Source organism: Nanorana parkeri, unplaced genomic scaffold, assembly GCF_000935625.1.
Source record: "Nanorana parkeri isolate BGI_ZX_2015 unplaced genomic scaffold, ASM93562v1 scaffold24, whole genome shotgun sequence".
Lineage (NCBI taxonomy): Eukaryota > Metazoa > Chordata > Amphibia > Anura > Dicroglossidae > Nanorana > Nanorana parkeri.
This window is the reverse complement of record NW_017306292.1, coordinates 1225826-1253658: the sequence shown is the minus strand read 5'-3', so window position 1 is coordinate 1253658 and position 27833 is coordinate 1225826. Positions and strand designations below refer to the sequence as shown.

At 42.1% G+C, this 27833-nt stretch overlaps 1 protein-coding gene across 1 annotated transcript in view; it reads right to left on the bottom strand.

The window, feature by feature from the left end:
* The window catches only part of LIMCH1 (LIM and calponin homology domains 1), a 249817-nt gene that overhangs the window by 125543 nt on the left and 96441 nt on the right, over positions 1 to 27833 (bottom strand). Inside the window, exon 2 of the mRNA XM_018564460.1 lies at positions 25723 to 25793. Coding sequence (XP_018419962.1) covers positions 25723 to 25793 — 71 coding nt within the window. The remainder of the gene's footprint in view (positions 1 to 25722; positions 25794 to 27833) is intronic.

Below are 27833 nucleotides of genomic sequence, written 5' to 3'. Positions count from 1 at the left end.
GAAAGAGGGAAAGAGGGATTTGGGGCAGCTGGGAGGTATGCACCTGCCTATGCAGTGTGACTGGAGAGTATAAGAAAGACTGGCTGAACAGAATTTAAAATCTTTGACAAGCAAGCCATAGATATATATACTTCAACTCTGTATTTAGTCATTTGGCTGGAGTTCTACAAAAATGTCACAAAGTTATTAAAAAAATAAGTAATTTAAAGTTTTTAAATGATTTGTCTTATATGGCTGTGCTGCACTTTAGAATGTATTCAGTTGTGATTAAAACTTATCTGTCCAACTATGACATCACTCTTTCCAGATTTCTTTTAAAAGAGAGCTCTATGTAGGGGTAGCAGTAAGCCATGCATTGGCAGACAGACAGGTCTTGTATCCTGGCAAAAGAATGTCCGTGCAAAAATGTATTAGTCTCTACTGTAATAAATAGACTAATTCAGTCCAGGCTAATCATCCGCATTTGGTAATTTTCCACCATTTGCTTGGGATATTTTGGGGCACTGTGTGAAACCTCGAGAAATTAAAAACGTTTAACAAAAAGGATCTTGGATTGCAAATACCGTGCAACAAGAATATGTGAATTTTATTCAGGAAACCTAGACAACACAAGGCTCAGCTGTTTGCCCATTACAACTCTCTCTACAGTTTCTGCATACGTGGCGCATTAATGGATGACCTAAACTAATGAGTTCATTTTGGGAGGCTGCAGTCATGATGTGAAGATTAAGCCCTTTTTTTTTATTGCCCAGAAAATCTGTCCAGTTTATGATAAAGTGCATCTAAACCCAATAACAAAACTATAATATACTGAAGAATACCAGCCCCTAGATGTGGTGGCTGTATCAGATTATTTAGCCTCTTTTCTTGTATTTTCACCTGGTGATCCTGCCAGTAACACATTTCCTGTGCTAGGGTCCCAATGCTCACTCACTATACTGTATGCACTGTACTACAGAGGAGCAGTGTCGTCACCCTAGAAGTGTGCTAGGACTACAAAACACCCCCTCAACACATAGGGAAGGGTGAATTTCTGGCAGAATTAACAGGTATTTTTTGCACTTATTGAACTGATATAACAAAACACATTCAATGGCATATTTACCAGACAAAAAGGAAGCAAGTAAAACAGTTCATTTCTAGGGTTTAAAAACATTTTATAGCAAATCTTTCTTAAAGCTGCTATCTCTATCTTCTCATACTGGAAATGTCAGCTGCCTGACTTGTCATGCTGACCCTCTGGGTTCACTGAAACAAGCATGTGATTACAACTTCAGAAATTTATCTGGCCTTCCTCAACTAAAAAATAGTTCCAAGTCAATTACTTCAAAAGTATGGATGCCAAAGGATCTATGTAATAACCACGAAGCCAGCATCTACAGAAGGATCTCTGCAATGATGACTTCCATAATTCTCTCAGGAAAGTTTTACTTTAATGTTCAAATAAACCCTAGAAGACTAATTCCACTAGATTATCACAATGTGTTTGGGTTATTTGCAGCCTCTTATGACATTATTGTATGGACAACCTATAAGGAGTAAAGGGTATGTACCCAATTTCCCCTTCGTTTACGTTTAGCTCACATTGTGCTTGATAAAAAAAAAGAAGGAGCACTCAATGCAGTGTGTTTTTTGGGAAGCCTGCCTACTGTAGCATATCCACTCTACTAGGTCACCATAGGAAGCCACTGGAAAGAATAGCTAACCACAGCCCTAACATTGCAAACCTCAGCCCAACTGCACAGTGTGAACTATGCCATTATGCCTGGCATTTGTAGGGTGCAAGGGCCAGAACCAACTGCCAAGCACTTGCAAAACACTGACAAAAAATGCATTGTGAACAAGCCTTCCAAGCATTTCCCTCAGCCATACATCTCCCTGACTGTCTACCACTATAGTGCATACAGGATGTACCGTATTTCATACATTTTGGAACCAGCACTAGAGGGAAAGTCAAAAGCAGCAGAGTAAACTGGGAATGTTTTGCATTATTGGGCCACAAAACACACAGGTAAATTACTATGATGAAAGCCAGTTAATAGGATAGCACTGTCATCAATGTTACTGGCCACTGTTCTCAAATGCAAGAGACCACCACTGCAAGGCAGCAAGTACTCTACTGCCCAATGATAGTTTACAAAGGCATCACTAGTCTTTTCTGCGATCTGATTCTTGCCAGTCAATGTAATTTACCATCACCACTTTATTCTACAAAGTTACTTTGATGCTTGTGATGTCTTTGAGATCCTTCACAGTTTACAACATGCAAACTCAATACAGATGCTTGTGAAAGGAATATGTCAAAGACTGGGTGAGCTAAAAACAATCTCTTCATATAAGAATCATGTTATGATCAGATCTGAAAAGTGATCATACAATTTTATTATACAGAGCATTTATATCACACTTCATAAAAATTCTACCCACTAAGCTTTTATGATTCTTCCAGAAGCAACTCGCACATTCTAAAACTATATTCCAATGTGTGTCTACTTTTAACCAGATGTGACTAATAATGATTCTCAATGCACATTTTTTTTACAAGGATACACCACCAGCAAACCGGTATTAACTGTTCAAACGCTGAAGTCTCAGGTCCATCCTCTTCGCCTGTGAAGAGCATTTTCATTACCACCAGTACAATATAGAGGCTGTCATGAACTACCGTAATTTATGTAATATTCATGAAGTGCTGTTGTCCTTTTTTTCTACAATGCCAACATACACAGAGCTTCACTTAACTACAAGTCTCCCTCCAAAATACAGGATCTCTCTTTAGGGAAGTCTCCCCGCAAGGCACAGTCTCTCTTTAGAGAAGGCTCTCGTAAAACTTAAAGCCAACTCCAACTGTCCCCCTCTCCCCTGGCTTTTTATCTGCATAGTCATAGGTCACATGACATCATGGGCCCTCCTACCCAGGCACTGGGTGTATCCTGAATGCTGTAGCTGATTACATAATGCTGTTCTCTGCAGCAAGTGCATGTCATGGTTTCAGAAGGACGATGGGTGTTTTTTGTCCTCCTTAAAAAATAGTAAAAGTGGTCAATGCAAAAATAAACAAAAAAAACGTCTAAGGCCCCTTTCTCAGCTGTAAGGTCTGGTGTGTTGTGTTAACGTGTTTTGCATTAGGGCAGCCCATTTATTTTAATGGGCTGTCAAAATAACAGAAGGGACTTTAAAAAGTAAAAGGAAAAAAACAAACAAACAACTAAATGCAACTTTATTTTTTAAAGCAGGGCACCACAACATACAGTACTATGTTACCATGTGTTGTGATACGCGGCCAACACAGGTGCATTGTTGAGGAGCTTTGGGGTGCCATTAAAAAACCATATTGCAATGGTGCATTACCCCCATCGCATAGGTATGAACACAGCCTAATATTTACCCATCCCTGCACCTATGCATCAGAATTTCACTCTTTTAACCAGTTGACATCCGGGGTGTTAAACCCCCTTCCCATCCAGACCATTTTTCACTATTCAGCGCTGCGGTACTTTGACTGACATTTATTCCGCCATGCAGCACTGTACTGAAATGAATTTTATACCCTTTTTTGGGGACAGATGGAGCTTTATTTTGGTGGTATTTAATCACCACTGGGGTTTTTATTTTTTAATATATTAAGGAAAAACTACAGATTTTTTTTTTTTTTTAAAACAGTTCCCCCTATATTAAATTCTAAAACATTTATTATTACCAAATTTTTTGGTAAAATATAAAAGACGGGGTCACGTCGGGTAAAGAGACACCAAACATGTCAAGACTTAAAATTGCGCATGCGCGCGAAACCTAAAAAAAACGACATTACCCAAAATTGGCCATAGGCGACGCATTAAAAGCTTTTACACTACAGGAGGGAGAACAGCAAGGAGCTGATCTCCCTCCCTCCTTCTCCTGACGCCCTCCCGAGCCGGTCCCGGGCCGCAGATGGGCTAGCGGATCCCGGGATTAAAGGTGAGGGGTCAGGAGGGGGGAGATGGCGGCACTGCGATTGGGGGGGCGCTCCGAAATTCACGCCATACAACCGATCGGTGGCTATAGAGCCGCTGATCGGTTGTATGTGAAACAGCCGTTAACGGCTGTAGTAACGAGCGGGTCTTTCCTGCCCGTGCGCGCGCGAGCAGGAAAAAAATGCCGTCTGGCGACGGCAACCCGCTAATGCGAGTCCGCCGTCCGTCCGTTTTTTCTTAACGGGCGGACGGCAAGAGGTTAAAGAACTATGCCATCCATTACATCTCTAGGAGTGTTTAAGGCCCTACTGAACAGTGGGGTTCCACCTGCTGTCCCCTACAGGACTACAGAAAACATAAGTGAACCACAGTGTGAAGTGAGCACCCAGCATGCAAACCTTTACAAAGACATGGAATACCTCTACAAGAGAGCAAATATCCAAAGCATGGGCGGTGGGAAAGATAAATATTAATAGACTTCTTTTGCAGAGATTGGATATTACATTTTTCAGAAGGCAACAGTCACTTTACATTAGCTATGATAGTCCTCTTGCTATACCATCTAACAGTACCTGTGCATTAAAAGAGAACTATGGGGTAAGTGTTTTTCCCCTTCGTTCTCTTTAGGGTCACAGGAAGGCATATACTAGTGTCCTCCTGTGACCCAAAGCTCAGTATATCGTGGGCTATTGCCCAATATATATGCTGAGAGCGCCGGAGTCGGGATGGATCTTGATAATACTGTTGAGATCCACCCAGCTGTGTAAGTGACAGCTGGCTTGCCTATCTAGAGGCAGAGCCAGCTGTGCCCATCCCCTCCCTGTTCGTTCCTCTACGCATCATTGGAGGATCAGAGAGGGGAAGGGGAAATCCTGTGGGGAGCAGTGACTGACAGTTACCGCTCACTGCAGGGAGACGATCGGGAAGTGAGCAGATCGGCGGCATGTTTCTGCTCACTTCCCGATCGATAGAGCCGACCTGTGACAGCTTCTTTGTCACAGGTCGGCTCTAACTATGAGGATGAGTGGAAATCTCTCACCTCATAGTTCTCCTTTAAGGCTGTTGCAAGCGCTTTATTGAACTCTCTGTTATGTCACAGCTTTCTACCAATACCGTCATAGTAGCCTAGAAAATGTAGATTGGTTACCACCAATTTAAAGAAGAGCTCTGGGCAGTATAAAACATAACCCTTGCCATGGGGCTACCTCCGCATTGCAAGGGTTAGGGCTCATTTTTGTCTAGGGTCTAAAATAACAAAGATATACTCACCCAAACCCTGGTCCTGCCTAGCTGATACCCCTTGCTTTCCTCGGGTCTAATACACTGTATTAGACAGGATGACTCTCGAATGCTTAGACCCCTGGAGCAAAGGAGGGGGGAGGCTGCAGGGACCGGTCTAGCAGCTAGGTGGGTTTGAAGTTCGGGTGAGTATATCTTTGTTATTTTACACCCTAGACAAAAAAAGCACTGAACCCTTGCAGTGCGGGGGTAGGTCCACTGCAAAGGGCTAAGTGTTTTTCTGCCAAGAGTTCTTCTTTAAGCATCTATTTTAGATTCAGGGGTTAGGGCCCGTTCACACTAACTTGCAGCATTTTGATCGCACCGGACCACAGTCACTTGAATGGCCCGCCAGGCCCCCTCCTGCCCCACTAAAAAGTGAGCCGGCCGCAATGCAAGGCAGTGCGTTCTGGCCAGAATTGGGCCGGAACGCACTGCACCTAGTGTAAACGGGCCCTTATTGTCTACAATAAATGAGGCCCGAGTGTCAGAAGGTTTTTGCAGACAAGGCTCACTAGAAAAGGTATTCGGTAAAAAATGTATGCAAAATCAACAAAGGCACATGCAAATGAAAAACTAAAAAAAACCTTACAAGCACTATAGAGGCACTCCAGAGCCATCATAATAAAACTGCAAAAGCCAGGAGTCTGATATTGCAAAATCTTTCTCATTCATCATCTTACCCATTAAATCCCTGAGTAAAGGTGAGCAGCGGGGCGCAGCGGAAGCACACACAAGGCTAAGCGCCAGGATACGTTTTCCCAAGGAGATGTACAGACAGATTTGGTCAAAGCTATTGAAGGGCAAGTTTATTCTAGCATCAGTTTTCACTAGCTGCCAGAACACCTGAGAATATTCAGACTGTGATGAGGCAAGCCTCTTAATTATTTATTCTATACCTGCCTTGGGGTTTCCACAGGTTGCATAGCTGATGCTACCAAGGACCCATCAACAGGACAGTAGGAAAGCAAACATAGCTGCGGAAGCCATGATGTCCTACACTCAGCAGCTGTTTCCATAAACCTTTAGGCCATTATGTATTGAGGGAAATCTAAAGCATTATTGAATATAAATAGAGGTTTACTGCTCTGAACACTGTCATCATCTGTGGAATGGATGCAAAAAATCTATTTCAATAAATAGACACAGCATGGATACAATTATTTTGTTTCTTTTGTAATCTGTATCAGTAAATTGGAAGGTGGAATCTTGATGTTCTTATCAATTCTAGATCCAAACCTTGAGTATGTATACTGTCTTCCGTCGAACAAGCAGGCTGGAAAACCCGCCGGGAATCGTACGATTCTCGGCAAGGTATTGGCCTGCTTGTTCGACAACTGCCAAACGGGCCGGTGTGCGCACACACTGCCCAGTGTGCACACACACACTGCCCATTTGCAGTCATCGGAAGCCCGCCCCTCATTGCAGTCATCGCAAGCCCAATGTCTGCTAGTCAAGATGGGCAGATCGTACGTTTTTTGTAAGTACTTTACAACCCTCGCAAGACAAAAGTCTTGCGAGGGTTGTAAAGTGTATGGGCACCTTTATACTCACCAGTTCCTAATGCACTGAAGTACTGGCTGTGCAGCCTTGTTGGTGTTGCACAGCCCTTTGCCAAAATCTTTTTTTGTCTGGCATGTGCTCACTTGACAAGTAAGGATGCTGTGGCAGGATTAGTCATGAAAAAAATCAACACATTTCTGCTGATCTAAACCAGTGGTGGGTCAATGTGAAGATTCTAGAGGACCTTAAGTGCGACCTCTGATGCTCCCAGCATCGAGTTAGGCAGCCCATCTAAAATAAATGGGCTGTGACAAACACCGAATATTCCAGTTCTGCTACATTTGTGGCAAAGTACAGCAATACACACACAGGGGAAGAAGAAGTAAAATAAGCCCTATCGAGGTCAGTGACTGCAATAATAACCATTAACAGTACTGAGGGTGGCAGAAATAATAAATCCCAATATTGGGGTCAGTGACCACAATAATAACTCCCAGCAATAGTGTTAGTGGCCACAATTATAACCCCAGCATTGAAGACAGTGCCAGCAATAACCTCCAATATTAGTAACAATGGCAGCAATAAATAACCACAGCATTGGTGTCAGTGACCCCAATAATAACCCCCAGCATGGGTACCAGTGGATGAAATAGTAACTGCCAGCATTGGTGACCATGCCAGGAATAATAAGCCCCAGCACTGGTGATAGTAGCAGCAATAATACCTTTCTACATTGCAGTCAGTGGCAGCAATAAGTGCTCAGCATTAGCGTCAGCTATATTAACCCCTCAGCATTTGTCATTTGTTTCAGTGGGCGCAATAAAAAAAACCCAGCATCGGTGTTAGTGGACACAATACTTGACTCCAATACTAATGTCAGTGACTACAATGATAACCACCAGTATTGGTGTCCATGCTATTAACTTCCTCCTTTCAGCGCTGTTAACCCTTCCCACCACATACACACACCTTGCATTGCTGGTCCCTCCGCACTTTGGATTGCTAGACATTGCTGTTAATCCCTTTAACCCCCTCTACCCCCTACAATGCTGGTCAATGCCCCCTTCACCCTGCCCCCTTTCATTGGTGATCAGTGCTTACCTGATCACACACTCCCACAGCACTCACTTTCTTTCCACCCTCCAGCTGGGACTTTTCTTCTTTTGGTAGGCTGCGATTACTCCATATGACAGTATTGGATCCATTCCAGTGGGGGGGTGCAGGAATGCAGAGAGCCTCTCAATACCTGGCAAAGTGCCCAATATGTGACGAGCAGCACAAAGAGAGCCGGAGGGCACCTCTGGTCTAAAACCAAAAATTACATATCAGCCCATTATATACCGGTCCTTCGATGTGGTGGCTGCATTAGATTCCTTTTTTCAGCCCCTTTTCCTTTATTTTCATCTTCTGATTCTGCCAATACACACTTGCTGCCCTACATTGACAATGCTCACTACCTGCATATCCAGGCTGCTCTCCTGATTTGAACTACAAACACTTCCCCTTTACTTCACCTCCATTATACAGAGTCCTAGTTCACAGATAACTAAGAAAACTAACACTGTTTGAAATTTCAGTTCAGTCCACAGGAATTTACAAGGATAAAAACATTTTTGACAGGATGGACAGGTATTTTACTGTAGTTGCAGAAAATATACTTCACTTTAAAAAAAGAAAATGAAGGCAGCCACTGCATCTCAGGACTGATAAACTACAACACAGGGGTGTTCTTAGGGGGTAGGTAGTTCACACTGGGTACCTTCACTTAAAGGAAGCTGTGTGTTGGATGCTCCGTGCGTTCCAGCACTGAAAGAAGCCCAAAATGTCAGACAGAGTGGTCTCTGCCCAACAGTAAAGTATGAAGTGTGTGAAATGAACTGTGAAGGGACCACAGATAAATGGACAGAATGTACTGACTATTAATCTCCACCACCATTTCCAGTACAGGATTGAAACTAGTTACTGTGCAGCAAGTATGAAATTTAGATATTATTCATGCATTTGAAAAATAAGACCTGGTTTTCTCTTTAAATAGCTTCAATTCCACATGCCAAGACCATAAACACGCATGCAAGAGTAAGTGATGAAATGGGACGTACATGTGAAATATAAAAAAGGTGTTATAAGTTAATTAATTCCACATATACCTCATCGGCAAGGTGTTCAGTGTTTAATTTCCTTACTGGAACATGGCGGTATTGTACCTAACACGTGTGTTACTTTCCATTTCTTCTCCATTGCTCAGGTTGTACTTATTCCCTTTTGAACTTCACATTTTTGGCTAGACAGAAGCTGATACAGCAGGAGAAGTCTACATTTCCAAGTGTAATTTCCCAGGGTGATTTTAATATCAAGACATATATAATCACTTTACACATGTTCTCCGATCAGCCATATTAGTATTCTAACCCAAAGATCTTTCAAATTACTTTATTTTCAATGTTTTTTTCAGGCATCTTCTCAATCCTTTTACTTAATGCTATGAAGTGCCAAGTGGCATCCTTTTTCTTTTACATTTTAGTTGTGCTGTGATCAAATGCTTACTCATTTTCTTGACGCTAAAGTCAAGTGCTCTGTGATTAAACACTTCATTTGTATTTTATATTCATCTTTAGCACACAACCGCTGATTTATTACACAGAATTTTCCGAAATATATTAATATATACTGTGTTCCAGCGTCAAGTTAAAACTAATAAAACCTCAAGTACTACTCAAGGCAATGGGCACTGACAAACATTTAAAATATATATCCGTGTGGGTCCGGGTGTCCACACTTGGACGCAGACAGTGTGTGCCGCAGTGAGAAAACCTGTACCCGCACGATTGCGCAATTTATGGTGTGTGGATGATGGTGTACAGCCACGTCCTCCCATAGGGAAGAACAGGCTGCCGCGTGCAATTACACGCAGCACCTGTCCCTCCCGGGATCGGCCCGTTTACGGGCTTGCACGCTGCACGGGTGTGTACGCCCCATCTAAATGAGGCCTTACTCTCTTATGAATATCATATATTACCAGTGATTTTAATAGGAAGGTCTTAGCCGCTTAAAATTTAATTCTTCAGACTTGTCACATAGCTCCTGTTACAAAACACACATACAATACATTCAGAAAGTATTCAAACCCCTTTCACTTTTTTCAATTTTGTTATGTTCCAGCCTGATACTACAGTTGTTTAAATTCATTATTTTCCTCATTAATCTACACTCAGTACCTCATAATGACAGAGTGAAAACAGAATTTTAGAAATGTCTGTGAATTTATGAAAAAGTGAAAACTGAAATATCACATTGGCATAAGTATTCAGACCCTTTGCAACACTTGAAATTGAGCTCAGCTGCCTCCCATTTCTCTTGATCATTGCGGAGATGATTCTACACCTTGATTGACGCCCACCTGTGGTAAATTAAATTGATTGGACATGATTTGGAAAAGGCAGACACCTATCTATAGAAGGCCTCACAGGTGACAATATCAATCTGTATCTGTATCAGAGCAAAAGCCATGAGGTCAAAAGGAACTGCCTGCAGAGCTCAGAAACGGGATTATTGCAAGGCACAAATCTGGGGAAGGCTCCAAAAACATTTCTTCTGCACTGAAGGTTCCCAAGAGCACAGTGGCCTCCATAATTCTCAAATGGAAGAAGTTTGGCACAACCAGGACTCTTACCAAGAGCTGGTTGCCCGGCCAAACGGGGGAGAAGTGCCTTAGTAAGAGAGGTGATGAAGAACCTGATGGTCACTCTGACTGTGCTCCAGAGATCCTTTGTGGATATGGAACAAAGTTCCAGAAGGAGAACCATCACTGCAGCCCTTTATGGCTAGACGAAAGCCTCGCCTCAGTGCAAAAACACATTAAAGCCTGCTTGGCGTTTGCACAAAAGCACCTGAAGGACTCTCAGACTGTGAGGAACAAGATTCTCTGGTTTGATGAAACTAAGAATTAACTGTTTGGCCTCAATTCTAAAGGTCTGGAGGAAACCATTCACCGCTCATAATCTGCCCAATACCATCACAACAGTGAAGATGGTGGTGGCAGCATCATGCTATGGGGGCGTTTTTTTAGCAGCCGGGATTGGGAGATTTGTCAGTGTTGAGGCAAAGCTGAATGGAGCAAAGTACAGAGATATCCTCAATGAAAACCTGTTCCACAGTGCTCAGGACCTGAGACTGGACCAAAGGTTCACCTTCCAACATGATAACAATCCTAAGCACACAGCCAAGACAACACAGGGGTGGCTTAGGGACAACTCTCTGAATGTTCTAGACTCGCCCAGCCAGAGCCCCGACTTGAACATCTCTGGAGAGACCTGAAAATAGCTATCCACCGACGATCCCCATCCAACCTGACTGAGCTTGAGAGGATTTGCAAAGAACAAATGGCAGAAAATCCCCTAATCCAGGTGTGCAAAGCTTGTCGTATCATACCCAAAAAGACTTGAGGCTGTAATTGCTGCGAAAGGTGCTTCAACAAAGTACTGAGTAAAGGGTCTGAATACTTAAATACATGTGATATTTCAGTGTTTTTCTTTTTATTAAATTCACAGAAATTTCTAAAATTCTGTTTTCACTTTGTCATTATGGGGTACTGAGTGTAAATTAATGAGGGGAAAAAAACAGAATTTAAACAACTGTAATATCAGGCTGCAACAAATTAAAAAAAGTGAAGGGGGTCTGAATACTTTCTGAATGCACTGTATATGTACATGCATAGCATCATCTGCATGTTTACCAATTAGGGATGCACCAATACTAGTATCGGTGCCGATACCAAGTATTTGGGCAAAGTACTCCTACTCGTCCAAATGCTCAGATACTTACCTCCAATAATGGAACTTCCGTTCAGAAGGGGATCTCCCTATGACTGGCAGCGCCGAGGGAGCATGGGTCCGACTTCCTTTCCAATCAGGAAGGCGGGTGGTGGGTTATTATTCCCCTCCTGGCTTCCCGATTGGTTAGCCGGGCGGCATGTCATGACCTACCTCCCAGCTTCCTGATTGGTCAGGAAGCCAGGCTGCCTAGCAACAAGTGAAGATGGCTTCCTAGCAAATCTGGAAACTCTGCGGGCACCTCATGACCCACCACCCGGCTTCCTGATTGATCAGGAAGCCAGGCAGCCTCAGGAAGTGAAGCCAGTGTTCTTGCGATAGGAATTCAGCAGTGGGTCATGATCCGCTGTCCAGCTTCCTGATAAACGGGGCACACAGCACAGGCATTTGTTATCGGCGAGTACCGAAAAAAAATACCGTTACTCGATACCGAAAAACCTAGTACCAACGCTTCGATTTAAAAAACCTGTATTTTGTTCTTAAATGAACAAATATTCTGCGCTAATGGAGGAAAGAAAGTAAAAGGCGAAAAACCGGCTATAACTGCAAGCTGCTGAGACTCAGGCTTGGATGCCTCAAGGGTTAATTAATCAATAGTGCAGCGCTATAAGTTTTCAAGGTGTATTTGGACAAATATCCATGTGTATAAAACACACAAATGGGTCTACAGGTTTGTGCAAACACAAAAAAGGTGTATATAAAATGTTTGCATACATATTGATGGTTATTCATACAACTTATACAAAAAGACAGCAACACACCCCATATAAATTTATTAGATTAGTTTTTATTTCATTTTATTTTATATACACCTTTTTTGTGTTTGCACAAACCTGTAGACCCATTGTGTGTTTTATACACACGGATATTTGTCCAAATACACTGTGAAAACTTATAGCGCTGTATTTTGTTCTTGCTGTAGAAACCAAAGACTGAAAACTTTTGCAGGGACATTCTGGGTTGGAAGGTCAAGAGGTCCAGGTATCAGTTTTGGCATGGCTATATTATAATTCACTGTTATTATTGACTAATTGACTACATCCTTGAAAAACAAAAATGGTACAGTGGTACACAAGGTTCCAAAAAACAAAACAAAAGTGTTTACGTCCAAGTGTGGGCACCTGGACCTTCACAGATGTGCAGGTTCAGATCTGAGTGCAGCCGCGTCCTCCCACAAGGACGCAGAGACAGCTGCATGCAATTACGCAATTACCACCGCACCTGTCCCTCCAGGGAGCACGTCTCTGCAGTAAATAGAAAGAAATAACTGGAATCAAGGACCGAATTGAACTGGATTTGGACTATTGAATATCGGCTGGTGCAAGTTGAATAAATACAGGTGTATAAAGATTCAATATAAGAAAACAGAATGTATACATTAGGAGGCATGGGAGCATACGTAGGCGCTGTGTTTAAATAAGAAGTATGTATAGGAATAGTACAACTGTTTAACAATGCCACATATTACTGTTCGCTTAATTTATCTATAGCGCTGGACTCTGCCAATTTTTATTGCAGATTATCTAACGTGTCTTTCATTATGCTCTGTTTGTACTAACCACAGAGTGTTAATTCCAAGTTTTTCCTTGGTTAATGAATGAAGTGCTTCCAGACAATGCCAAAGAGTTCATTCTATTATTGCAATGAAGCATGAAGAAAGGAAGTGCATTGCTATGGTTAAATTCTAAACTTCATCTAATGGACATGAAAATAGTGCCTTTGTCAGCTGTAGGACATATTACCCTTCCTAAGAGAGGGACCTTTTAAAGTGAAGATTTGCTATCTTATGGGGAACAGTTAAGATGTTAACTGTGCCTAAGCAGTACCCTAAAAATGTACCATTATTAAAGTGACAATAAGGCCTCATTCACACACGAATCGGCCTGCACGTACAGCTCCGTGCGGGGCCGTACCCAGTAGCTGCCGGGAAGGACAGGTGCTGCGTGTGATTAGAATGCAGCCCCTGTCCTTCTATGGGGCTACGCGGCCGTACGCCCCCCTACGCTCACCTCATTTGCAGGTCCGTAGGGGTGCAGGTTTGGGCGGGACGCATACAGGATCCATTCCGGCGGCGTATGAATGCGATCACCCGCACCCCTACGGACCTGCAAATGAGGTGAGCGTTGGGGGGCGTGCGGCCGCGTAGCCCCATAGAGAAGGACGGGGGCTGTGTTCTAATCACATGCAGCACCTGTCCTTCCCGGCAGCTACTTGGTACGGCCCTGCACGCAGCACGGAGCTGTACGTGCAGGCCGATTTGTGCGTGAATGAGGCCTAAAGGCTTGTTTTTTACCCCCCCACCCTAATGGTGCTGTAAGGACTTACCTTATGTGATGCCTATTAAGACCACTCAGACCCCAACAGTCCCTCCAGTGCTGGTGCCGCTCTCTGATCCACCGTAGACTCCTATGTCTTCCTGTGTCCTACAGAGTCTGTTCTGCAAGCATGCTCCTGGCTGTGTGGATTCACTTACACTGAAACACTCCTCCTCTCCCCTCCGATGCGATCGAGTGCGCATGAGCCCATACACAAACACTTCCTCCTGCATGAAGCATTGTTCTGTAGCCAGGAGCGATCGGCATAGACACAGGTAAGTTATTGGTCATTTTGCAACTTTTTTTAAATGTTGGGGAATATATCTATTGCTTGCTAGCAGTAGATCTATGTAAAGATCTATGTAAAAAAAGAGAGAGACGTTAAAAAAAGTAATGCACATCCGGTGCCTTTAAACTCATAGCTGTACATCTGCAATGTAAGGTATTCTAAAGCACTGTGCCTGTGACTTTTAGTCTCACAAGATTTGAAGTGAGATTTGGTAGTCAGCACTGTTCTCTTTACTGGAGAGAAAGCCGTACCTGACAACCTGCAGTGCCAGGATTTCCTTGCATCTGCTGCATTCATTCTGTGGATCTGTGATTTCAGCACCTCTTCTGCCACTTCTTTATTAATACTCCCCAGTTATCAGATCAGCAGTCATTAGGATGGGGGGGAGGGGGCAGCTTGGGGACATAAGAAAGCAGAGTCCTATTCCCCTACCAAGATAGCTGCCTCCACAGAGACACAGTGCAAAACAAGCCATGGTAAGTCAGTAATGGGGAAAGGGAGCTCACAGGCAATACTGTGGACTTGTCCTTCGACCTCTGCTTGCTTTTTATGAGCACAGCTTCCACAACACAGGTCCTCTTTAACGTATTTATCACACAATAGGAATCTTAACAGATAACTAGAAGATTATGTAATTTTCAGGGGAAAAAATGCAAATCAGAAGATCGATATCTAGCTCAAAGTATTGAGACAAAGGCCCCAAAGGTTTTATTTCATAATTACAAACAAAAACAGCAACTGCATGGGTCTGAATGGACTAATAAATAATGAAACAAAAGACTAAATAAGTGGTTTTCTATATAACCAGTAGGTAAAATTTGTATCTTTTACCAAAAATATTGGGGGAAAAAAACTAAAAATCCCAAGAGAGTTTTCATTTCGCACCAATGCATGTTTCCATAAGGTACATGCATTGGTGTGTTGCAGTGCCTTTTATTTTAAATGTCACACCAATGCACCTACACAACACATCTGCACTGCAAAGTGCTGCACCACAATGTGTTTTGCGGGAAGCTGCGCTGCAAAAAATGCAGAATGTGCTAAAAAAAAAATGTACCGATTCTGAATGAGCTGCCTAACTCAACATGCAGCCAAGCACAGTTGGTGTGAACCAGCCCTTGCACTAGACGTGGACTCTTGAAACACAATCTTCTGTGTAGGTACATAAAGGGACTTGTTACATATCTCAAGAAGTCCCAAATGGAATTTAGTGTCTTTTTAGTGTTATTAGATATACATGTGAAACTAATCAGTAGGGCTGCAACAACTAATCGACATAATCGATTATAATCGATTATTGAAAAAGTTGTCAACTTTTTCAATAATCGATTAATCGGCTTCCGATCAGTTGGCCCTGTTCACAGCTCCACACGCTGTGCGCCGCACATCCTCCCGACCCCACGCTCGCCGCTGCCAGACCCGCTCGCATCCACGCTCCACACGCCGCACCTCCTCCCCACCTCACATTTCCTGCCCATCCACGATCGGCAAGGCACGCGCGGAGATGTAGTAAGGAGGAGCAGGGGTGGGGGGATGACAGCCGCTGATAGACAGGTCCAATCTCAGAAGCAAGTTGCTGGAAGACTGGTCAGGTAAGCCTGCACTTTCCCACACATGGTGCTCTATAATGTATTGCTGGGATTTGTATTTCTCTATAGCTGATGGTACATTGTACTGTACATTATACATAGGAATACAAATACCAGCAATGCATTATACACTGTATGTATAATGTATTGCTGGGATTTGTTGTACTCCTCTATAGCTGGTGATATTCTGCATTGCGCTGTATAGAGGACTACAAGTCCCAGCAATAATACATTATACAGCGCAATGCAGAATACCACCAGCTATAGAGGACTACAACAAATCCCAGCAATAGTACATTATAAAGTGGTACAATGCTAAATACCACCAGCTATAGAGGACTACAAAACCCAGCAATAGTACATTATACAGCGCAATGCAGAATGCCGCCAGCTATTATGTACTATTGCTGGGATTTGTTGTATTCCTCTATAGCTGGCGGTATTCTGCATTGTGCTGTATAATGTGCTTTTGCTGGGTTTTGTAGTCCTCTATAGCCGGTGCCATTCTGCATTCATTGCTGTATAATTTTACACTTTCCATTTCACTATATTGCACACCACACTATCTTTTTTTTCTTTTTTACTTCCACCGCTCCAAGCTTGCTAGTAGTCCTATCACTGGAGCCATTTTTTAAACTTTATTTTATTGTTTATCCGATTAACCGATTAATCGAACTTAATAATCGGCTAACTAATCGATTTTGAAAATAATCGTTAGCTGCAGCTCTACTAATCAGTCTGATATAAATAATTTTATCCCTGTACGTTACATTTTAAAACCTTATTTAACTGTATCACATCAAAAATACGTATGCAGTTAATAGTAGGTGGAGAATCCTTTGAATCTTCAGCCTCTTATTATCTCCTATAAAGCAGTACCTGGTCTGGGAGAGGCAACAATAACACCAGGAGCCAATCTGCTGTGCTACATGTACGGTACGTATGTTCACAGGGAACATGCAAATAGAAGGAGAAAGAAGAAGGTTGACTCATCTGTAGTATGCTGCTCTTCAATACTAGTTTTATATAATGCACCATAATCATATTTAGCAAGTTTACAGAGTGTTTTCAGGCAGGTCAGCAGTCTCTTGTCCAATGACTCTGTAAAAAGCAAATTGCATCTCGGGGAAATACAAAAGGAGAGTGCTAGGACCCTGGGGATATACAATGTGCTCTATCGCAAGCTTAGATTCAGCAACCTAAGTAGTCAACTACACAAGGTAATTGTTTAGATAAAAATCACAGGCATTCAACAAGTAGCCTGAATATAGTGAGAGGTCTTTAAAAGCTGAGCACTCACATTTGACTGGTATGTACTTTGAAGCCTATGAGAACAAACTACCATGGATACACTTATTACTGGTCAGTTGGTGAGCTCATAATATAGCCAGAATACCTGAGATTGCCCTTAATACAACTTTATCACATTTTAAAACACTTACATGCAATTAAATATTTGCATCCATCAATAAATACCATAAGACATTACTTCAAGGAGACATCAGTCATACTCCTCAATCTTCCGAAGCAGATTAATCACAAATAAAATCTTACTGTTGATCTTACCATTCAAAAAAACATTCTGATACTCCGATTTCCATCCTTGAAAGTAAATTACTTCTAAGACCTAATTAAACTACAAACCGGAGCTTCAAATATAAAGACAGACCATAAAAGCTCACGTATTTACTCTCTTAATTTGTGGCCACATGCCAGCTCCAGACCTGCTCGATTCATGATCTCAATAAATGCTATGAACCAAGGGAGTCTCTAATTACATGTACTAATTGCACCAAGATTACAGCTCTTAAGAAAGGAAACTTGTACATATAAACAGAAAAATACACAACAAAAAGACAGGAGCCCACCCACGCTGCCAGCAAATTATCAGTGTGCAAAAAAGGCGGACACGAGGGGCTAAATATATGCCATGTGTCACCCCCATAACATGAAACAACACAACCTACACTGTACACATGCTGTTCTAAAGCCTATGGTATGGAGCTGCAAAATGGCACGAAGACCGGATAACATTACCTTCAACAGCCTTTTTTAACAGGGTTCTATGGAATCCTATGGTTGCTCTTGAGGTTGCTAAGGGTTTCTTGAGCTGTGGCCAATGGCATATTGATCTCCTACCTATACTGACCACCAATGCAAAGGGGAACATGTACACTGATCTGTTAGGGGATACCACCATTTTGACTGTTTTTCTCTTTTTATTAATTTATTTCCAGATTATTACTGCAAATGATGAGGTATAGAGCAAGAGGTAGGAAAAAAAAAAAAAAAAAAGGTTTCAAATATGCTAGGTATGTCATATTATTTATAAATGTTCTACAAGACCTGTAGAAATATTTCAAGGGTTCCTCTGGGGAAAAAAAGGCTGACCGACATGATTATGAGAAAAGAGAAATGTATTTTGTTATGAAGTCCCATTGCTATGGTAAAAACAATTGTATTGTATTTATTTGACTCATATACTGTACATATATAGCACTTTTACCATTCAGACTGCTTCCTTGTTCTCTAAAGTACCTTATAGGCCTAATATTTCTAACAGAGTTAACATACATACATACTTAGCAAGGCCAGTGTGGGTGGAATTCAGTTAACCATGCCAGTATGTTTTTGGATTGGCAGATGGAAGCCAGAGTACCCAAAGAAAACCTTACAAACACTCAATGCAGATAGTGTCCTTTACGGCTGACAAGGAACCTGCTGATGGAAAGAAAGAAAGAAAAGAAAGAAAGAAAAAAAGAAAGAAAGAAAGAAAAAAAAAGAAAGAAAGAAAGAAAGAAAGAAAGAAAGAAAGAAAGAAAGAAAGAAAGAAAGAAAGAAAAAAAGAAAGAAAAAAAGAAAGAAAAAAAGAAAGAAAGAAAGAAAAAAAGAAAGAAAAAAAGAAAGAAAAAAAGAAAGAAAGAGAAAAAAAGAAAGAAAGAAAGAGAAAAAAAGAAAGAAAGAAAAAAAGAAAAAAGAAAGAAAGAAAGAAAGAAAGAAAAAAAAGAAAAAAAGAAAGAAAGAAAGAAAAAAAGAAAGAAAGAAAGAAATAAAGAAAAACAAAAAAAGAAAGAAAGAAAGAAAGAAAAAAAGAAACAAAGAAAGAAACAAAGAAAGAAAGAAAGAAAGAAAAGAAAGAACACCATCCATGCCCATGGTATTGGAATAGGATATCCAACAAGGTCATATAGGTGTGATGGTTGGGTGTCTACAAAGCTAAGTATATCTTTGTTACCCAAAGTTAAGTATATCGCGAGCTACAGCTTGCGGTATACTGAGACGCCGCAGCTGAAACTGATCCTGACAATTATGTCTGGATCCGCCCAGCTGCGTGAGTGACAGCTGGCTCTGCCTATCTAGAGGCAGAGTCAGAGTCAGCTGTACCCGCCCCCTCCCCTGTCCGTTCCACCAGTCAGCGCTGGAGGATCGGACAGGGGAGGGGAGAATCCAGTCACTCCCCTGTCACGGCTCTCTGCACGGATAGATCGAGAAGTGAGCGAGCGCCGGTATGTGTTCGCTCACTTCTCGATCTACTGAGCCAACCTGTGACTGTTTCATTGTCACAGGTCGGCTTAGATTATAAGGCTGAATGAAAAGCACTCACCTCATAATTCTCCTTTAAAAAGCTGCGTAACTAACCACACAGAATTGATATTCTGAGGGAAACATTTGTGTGCTCCAATGGCTTAAAATCAGCTTCTCATTTCAGTTCAGCTTTGAAAATGAAAGAGAAAGTCAATTGGTTGCCATGGGCAACTGCTCCAGATTCTGTCTGCTCAAGTTTTGATAAATTCCACTCAATGTATTAACGAAGTAAGAAAAATGAAATGAAAAAAATTGCTTTTGCCCATTAAATACAAAACTGGATTTACCCCCCTCCCCCCTTCTCATGATACAACAGTCGAGGTCCACTTCCCTGTCACATTTGTTGTTAGGCAAACCAGTGGTGTAATTAAAATAAAAAGATAGCTAAACTGAATGCCTACCTTCCCTTGCCGAAGTGATGAGTTATGAGTTTATAAGGACAAATGGAAATGTCAATGGAAGGACAAACGGAATGTTAGATCTTCAAAGCATGCCAGCGCGAGGAATGCTTTGAAGAGGTGCTGTATCAGATCAGAATTCTTTGGTTAAACTCGCAATATTTTAATTGGCAAACCATAAACAGGGTCTTCCTTCTGCTCTGTTTTGTGTTATGACAAGACAGGTATGAGAGAGATCTTCCATGTTTAACTCATCTGCAGTAGCTGACCGTGCCACCATGCCTGGAATGTAGAGTTTTTCCTACAGTCTGTTTAAGCATCAGCCCTACTGACAGTCCGGTGATCAAACAACAGACCCTATTGAAGCAAGCATGCTCTATAAATCTGAGACCCAGCAGGACCCGCTCTGTAGAAGGATAGTGTGTGGCATAGTGAGGGGAAAGGGGAATATGTGGAGCTCTTTTTTTTTCCATAGCCAATAATATGATCTTAAAGCTGAACTCATCTGCATTCAATTTTGTTCTAGATGCCCAAACTACTTATCTTAATGTGCGATCACATGGCGCTCTGGCTCCCAAGTCTTTAATTTTCTTTCCGGCAGAAGAGGAAGGTCCCTCAGGGATCCATGTTACTTTATGGGTGTTGTGGACACTTCGTATTGGCTGCCCAGCTGCAGGGTCCTCAGAAGTCTGCAGCAGTAGGATGACAACAAGAAAAGGCATCCAGTCTACTGCAGCGCTGGATTCTCCAGTTGTGGTTCCTCAGAAGCAGTGCTGACACAGGACATGGAAGGCGGGTGTAAAGAGTATTGCCACTTTTGCAGTCAAAATTGACGAAACCCCCCACTATATATTTGTTATGTGTTCCTATTCACACATATTCTCTAAAAAAAATGTTTTACAAATATATTTCTTACCTTTTACATACCTGAAATTGTGAGAGAAGCTGGCATAGGCCTGCAAGCTTCTCTCACAATTTCAGGAACAGGAAACTGTCTAACCTAAGGCCTTGTTCACACCAAGCGCGTTCCAGGAGCAGAGCAGTTAGACTGGATCAAAACTGCGTCCAATGTATTCCAATGGTATTTTGGGCTCTAGTTCACACCGCAGCGTTCAGTTCCAGAGCATGTAAAAAAACTGCAGCAAGCCCTATTTTACCTGCTCTGGAACGCATGCAAACGCCCTGGAACGCACTGAAAGCCCATTCTGAACTACCAAAAACGTCCCGGAACGCATCAAAAACACAGCCAAAAAATGCCGGTCGGATTGCATTGCAGAGGCCGAACGCACTCTTGATGGTGTGACTGGGCCCTAATAGAAAGACTTAGGACATGCTAAGCTCCCCTTCATTATAATCAAAACGAGAAGACAGAATCTGACAGCCAATAAGCTTCTGTTTTTTTTTCAAGGCTTAACTGAGCAAACTGAAAATAGAAGCCGATTGGTTAACTATGGACAACTGCTCCAGATTTTGCCTGCTCCAGTTCTGATAAATTACCTCCAATGTCCTCAAGACTTTAGCCCTTTGTTAGGACAGAGAGCCCTAGCAGTTGGCTGCAAAATTGAAAATGCACTTTAAGTATAAAAAAAAATCTTAAGGTCTTCTTCACACCAGGTGCATCGAGCTGCACTGATCAACACGCGGACTCAACGCAAGGACATGGAGAAAACAATTATTTATACATGAAAAGGGCATTGGTGTGCATGTCTGCATTTTTTATACAATGCACAATAATTTGTTACAATGAACAGCTGCCCGGCACAACACACGGTTTCCCAATGAGTTAAATTAAGGTGTTTTTTTTGTCAACTTTAAATGGAGAAAAAAAAAGGAAATACTGCGATCCGTTACATCCATTATGCATTGCAGCGCACGTGCACAATGTACACCAGCAAGCCCATTGGTGTAAATGGGCCCTACGGGCTTGTTCACACGATTTTCTGGTCCAGATCTGGAGACGCGGTGATATGCATGCAGTACGTTCTTGACGCGTTTTTGATGTGTTCCTGTTTTGGTTGGAGTGGGGCTGTCATTATGTTAGCTGCAGTGCAGTGCGTTTTCGTTTTTGACGCGTTCCCGGACCGGACAAAATGTGACATGCAGTATTTTTTCTGTCCGGACCGGAACTGACTGCGCTCTTGAGAACTGTAGCCCAAAAAACACATAGGGATACATTTTGGGTGATTGAGCGCACGGATCTGGTCCGGGCAGAATCCGGACGTCATGTGAACAAGCTCTAAAATGATTTATTTTGAAGGTATACAAATTGAATGTGTGTGAGGCAGGGATGGGAGGGGAAATTGTCATGCCCAGAGAGGGGCTTTAATGTAAATCGACTTTCAAGGCTAAACACAAAAGGTAAAATACTGACGTGGATACAGTTTACCTGCCAGTGTTTGTAATTCTGTGCAGCTGGTTTTGTAAAACCTGTCACCACTGCCAGACAGCACAGGTGAATATCCAACACACAGTACTGATGGCTGTTCAAGTGGCAAGATCTCTCACAAAAATCTCAACTCTTTTATTGCATTTTGTATGTTGTGAAAAAAAATTATCATTTCATCACAGATATGTCATCTCCCCAATATGGCATTATTGGACACTGGATAGCGCTCCAGAAAGATATAAAAAAAAGTAGTTTTATCTGTCCTTTAGCCATAGAGTAAATGTGTTCGTGCGTGTGTGCGTCAGGGACGTGTGGTGAACAGCGGACAGCTTTTTCTCAATTCAGACCAGCTTCTAACAGGTTACACGGCGGGGAAAAGCATTATCTATCTACACACACACACACACACACACACACACACTGAACGTATATTTATGTATACTTGTCACTATTTCATTTCTTTACAGCATGTCATGGAAAATGTCCAGTATAAACTGTGTCTATTTGACATGTTATTTGAACATAGCCATGCTGGAACATGCCAGGCAATCGCTTTATTGAGGAACAATGAATAATTGTTAAAGACACCAGTTTCCCATAGGACTCCATTTGACCTGATTTAGCAAATTACATTTATTAGGGGCACAAAGATGCCCAGTATCATTGCACAGACGTTTTGGACACATGGGCATTTTCCCCTAGTTGTTATTTATGTATGTGGCCTGATTCTAGTTATTTTCCAGGCATTTAGCAAGCCCTTCAAAGCATTCATTAATCAAACACCATTTGTCTCAAAAGAGATTTGTAGATTTAAAATGGTTTTAAAACTTTTTAAAAACCTTTTCCAAACTTTTTTTTAGTTTTGGAAGGAGTAGGGAAGGGCAACATCCCCTGTAATGCTTTTTTTTATTGCTGTGTGTGTCCTGGTGACTCTGAATCAAGTTGTTACCAAAACAGGAACGGGGGGAAATATTTCAAAGGGGACACCTATTTCAGTGGTAACTCTAGAATGAGATCTCCTCTCATTTCCTGTTGTGTCCACCACTCAAGAAGTTATGGGTGAGAAAAAAAAAAAACCAAAAAAAAAAAAAACACATGAGCGGCTTAAATGGATATTAAACCTTTTTTTGTAAATGTTTTTATAGTTGCTATTCGGACACCCACCTTTGCCGGAGGATGTTGCCCTTTTAAATTCCTTGTTTTCTAGTGGGTCTCTGCAGCGCTCTTCCCCCAGCCCCTACACGGGTGCCACCATCATTCTAATGGGGGCAACTGTGCGCGCTCGTGCCTGCAATGGCTGTGTGCGTCCATAGACACACACAGCCCTCTGGCAGGCCACTGCCCTTCTCTCTTTGATTGATGGCAGAAGGAGCCTATGGCTCCTCTACCATCAGTATCCTCCCCCTGCAACCAGGAAGTACAGGGAATGAACGATCAGTTCGGGACCGGCGGCGGGGACGAGCATCGCTGACAGATAAGTGTGGGGGGTGACTGAGGGTGACTGGGGAAGAAAAAAAGGTTCTGGGCATTGTTTACCCTAATGCAGAGAATGCATTAAGGGAAAAAACGCCCAGACCTTAATACTACTTTAACCTTTCCCTTTTCTGTTCAAAATGGAACAAAAAAAGTTTTGGCTTCAGATATACTTTATCGCTGAACTCCAGGAAGATATAAAAGAAAAATTAAGGCAGCTCTATATTCATTAAAATAGAAGCAAAGTGAAACCCTTTTTTGGCTTTACTTCTCATTTGGGCCACAGGAATCTATTTACTAATGTACTCCTGTGACCCATAGTAGGCATATAGAGGCTGACAGTGCAGATCCACACTGTACCGAGAAGGATCCTGACAATATTGGTCAGGATCCACCCCCCTGCCTGATTGACAGCTGGCTCTGCCTCTGTAGAGCCAGCTGTGCCCACCCCCTCCCCTCTGTGCCTCCAATGAGTGCTTGAAGAACAGAGAGGGGAGGGGGGAATCCCTGCAGGGAGCTGTGACTGACAGCCCTGGCTCTCTGCAGGGAGAAGACCATGAGCGCTCAGCTCTCGATCTATATAGCCATCGTGTGACTATTGGGAGGTGTATATTTTAATCTGCCAATACATCTCACCTAATGCATCCTTGAATTTTACTTGGCGTCAGCCTTTTACAGTAGTTGTACAGCAGAGCACAGGCTGGGGGAGGGAGAAGCAGCACAAAAAGTCAATCAGTTGTGCTGCAGTGCAAGGAGGAGAGGGCTGTGGCAGAGAGGTCATCAGTGTGCTGCATCTCCTTTAATCAATCATCTCAATCCAGTGTGGTGAGGAGACCTTTTAGTGTTCATGAATTGCAGAGAAAAATCAGCTCTCCTGCCCTGCTAGACAGAGTTGGGTGGTGTAGCAAAGCTCAAGACTGGATGGGCAAAAATACAAATCCATTAGAAGGTAAAACAGCCTCCCTATATGTATTCTGTCTGTGTATGTAGACATTTGCTTGGAGTTAAACTTTAAATTTAATCTAAGCGAAATATGGGGTTTGCCATTGCTGATCTCCTCCTAACATGCTAGCTGACTGGCTGTGATGTTCATCCAATGGTCTCAAGACTGTCCCGGAACAAGCATGCGTGTCAGGAAAGTCAAAGTATAGTCATAAGTTTAGAGGTCTACCACAGATTTCCCTATTAAATGTTTTCACACTGTTTTAGTTGTACTCGATAGCTAGAGTATTGTGTACACCGGCATGCATGGTGTCACTTGGACCATGGCGACCCTGTTCTTACGCTTGTTCTTCCCTTCTTCCCATCTTTCCCTTTCTATAGTTTTATTGAAACATTATATTATCTATTTGTTTTATCCCAGATTTCCTGTCAAATTATTTCAGGTAGGTTGTCTGGTATTCAGGTGACCTACCCTCAGAAGCCCTACTGGTGTCGTTGTATGTTCTTTGCTAACTTACTGTTAACTTTTTGTATTTCTCATGTTCGGGCATTCAAAGTTTGTAATTGTTCTGTGATACAGATGAAGACATATTTTGTACGGTTCTTCCCATTTTTGTATAATGTTAATGCCTTTAATAAAAAGATGAACTGACTATGAAATGTTTTCACACAATATTCTACATGTCTACAAGTCAACAGTATTTAATATTTGCACACTTCACAGGCACTTCATGAGCCTGCACAAGTATAAGGGAGTTTGTTTAGACTTTTAAAGTTCATTGTCATCTTCTCCATCTATGCCCAAACTGAACCATCAAATTCTGAACTACAACCTAACCTCTGCTGGAAGAGGCCTACCTACACATGCGTTTAAAGTGCATCTATAGCCAAACATTTTTTCAGTTTTGGAAAGTGTAGGGAAGGGTTAAAACCCCTGTCAGGCTATTGTTTTGCTGTGCACCCGTGGAGAAATTTCCCTTCACTTCCTGTCCCAGAAACGGAACAGGAAGTTAGAGGAAATCTCTAGTGAGTGCCATTCCCCTCTTAGAAAGTTGTCCCCGAAGCAGTACTCCTCATTAGAAGATTTCTCCTTACCTCTTGTTCCAGGGACACCTCTAAAAGTTGGAGACAACAATATCAGAACTATTTATCCACCAAAAACAAAAGAAGAAATGGGCTTACTCGCAAAGAAGGATTCCATTTTCCAGTCCCGTGCGAAAGTCTTTATCACCAAAGCTTCTACCCGTAACTTGCTGAAAAGAAGAAAGAATAAAAAAATACTATTATTTTTTGTAATAAATATTTTGACTTTAAAATAAAAAACGCTGCAGGAGTATTAAGTCAGGTATGAAATCTTAGGTTTGTGTAGAGAAAAGGCTGAAGGTAGAAAGGTTATAAGAGACAATCGCTGAAAACTGGATCCTACGATCCCAAATATGAAGCACTAAAACCGGATCCTATTAATACACTGTCTGCACTGCCCTAGACCATCTAGATTCTAGAAGAAGCTATGTTTTAAAGCTGAACTCCAGGATAAGAACTCATCATCTTAATACAAGAGGCATGTATAGCCTTACTCAAACCTGGGTGTGTTGTGTAATTCTCCAAGATCTGTGCCGCTAATCCAGTATTAAACTGTCCCTCTCTGCAGGAGCTTCCTGTAATAAAGACTGGTCACTGCTGCTCTCTCCTTGTGCAGGGTGACTGCTTTTGTATACGCCCCCTTGTAGTTATCTGTAGGCAGCCCCTAATGGGTGGAGCCTGCTGGGCCCCTTCCGCAGCTCTGCTCTCTGCACAAGCTGTGTACAGCACAGCGATGATGTCAATGCCAAATTGCTGGCTATGTGCACACTAATAAGGAAATGTTTGCAGGCAAGGGTAGGCAATCTCTGGCCCTCCAGCTGTGTTAAAACTACAATACTCATGAGCCATTGGCAAACTGACAGCCACAGGCATGGCTCCCAGAGGCAAATGCATGATGGCATTTGCAGTTTCACCAAAGCTGTAAAGACGAACATTTGGCTACCCCTGCTTTAAGATAATAACTATAATTGTAGAATATCTGTAAAAAATAAGTCAACGCAACTGGACTTGCTGTGACGTTTCACTGGTCATCCGACCAGTTTTCTCAATTCAGAAAGACTTAAATATTTATTCCCAGAGAATTTTTGTACAAGTCATTCTGAATTGAGAAAGCTGGTTAGATGACCAGTGAAACGTCAAGAAAAATACAGCAAGTCCAGTTGCCCTGACTGATTTTTTTACAGATATATCATGACGTGGATGAATGAGAACCTTCACAAACATATAAAATTGTAGAACATTTTCACATACCTTTACTCATAATTTTCTTACCATTTCCAAGCAGACCAAGCTGTCCAACAAATGTGACAGTAACAGGAGCCTGGACAAACAATAACACTGCCAAGGGGGAATCACACCTGTTGGCTTTTATTTGCAAGCTTTAAAAATTGCTTGCTGTGTCACAATTTGTTCAACTCCCCATCAATGTTACTTCTGCTTGACAGTTTGTTATGCTTATAAAAGAGACATATAGATAAAAGGCATGTGAAATAAAAAGTAATTAATACATATACAAACTATTACCCCCACACAGATATCAGTATAGTTAAACTTTAAAGCAAACCGTTCAATTTGTATTTCTACACTGAACAAGAAAGTTACTGCACTTGTTCTGCATGTTACTTCCTTCACATGCTGCCTCATCTGTTACTGGGACTTGGAGGCACACACGTACTGTTATTTACAATGTTTAAATACCTGTCATCTCTATCAACGTTGCCTCATCCATTATTCAGTGATAGTTCAGCTTGCATTGCCCACTATTGCACAGCTATTTCACCTCCAATAGCTTTATATGTAAAACAATAAAAGATATGAGTGTGCAAGCTTGCTCTAAATGTGGCAGGGAGTAGCTCTAAGATTTGTGGCCTATGTAGCCACCCTGCCCTATGCAGGAGTGACTCTTTAAATTTAGTACTGCTAGGCTGTAGTTAGCTTAAGCTGAATGGAATGTTCTGCCTTTGTTGGGTTCTCCCCAAGCCCAGTGTTACTATTTTCTTCTGCCTGCAGAATCCCTGGCAATAGTGTGAGAAGATGCAATAGCTCAAGTTATGAATATGTATATCCCCCTAGCCCAGCCGTTCTCCACCAGGGTGCCGATACAACTTTTGTGGTAGTAGGTCTGTAATGCAAAGGGGGGAATGAAGACGGAGGTGAAAGGGGCTCCTAAAGTACAGCAGGAACTCTGATGTGAAAGGGGGGGGACTCTG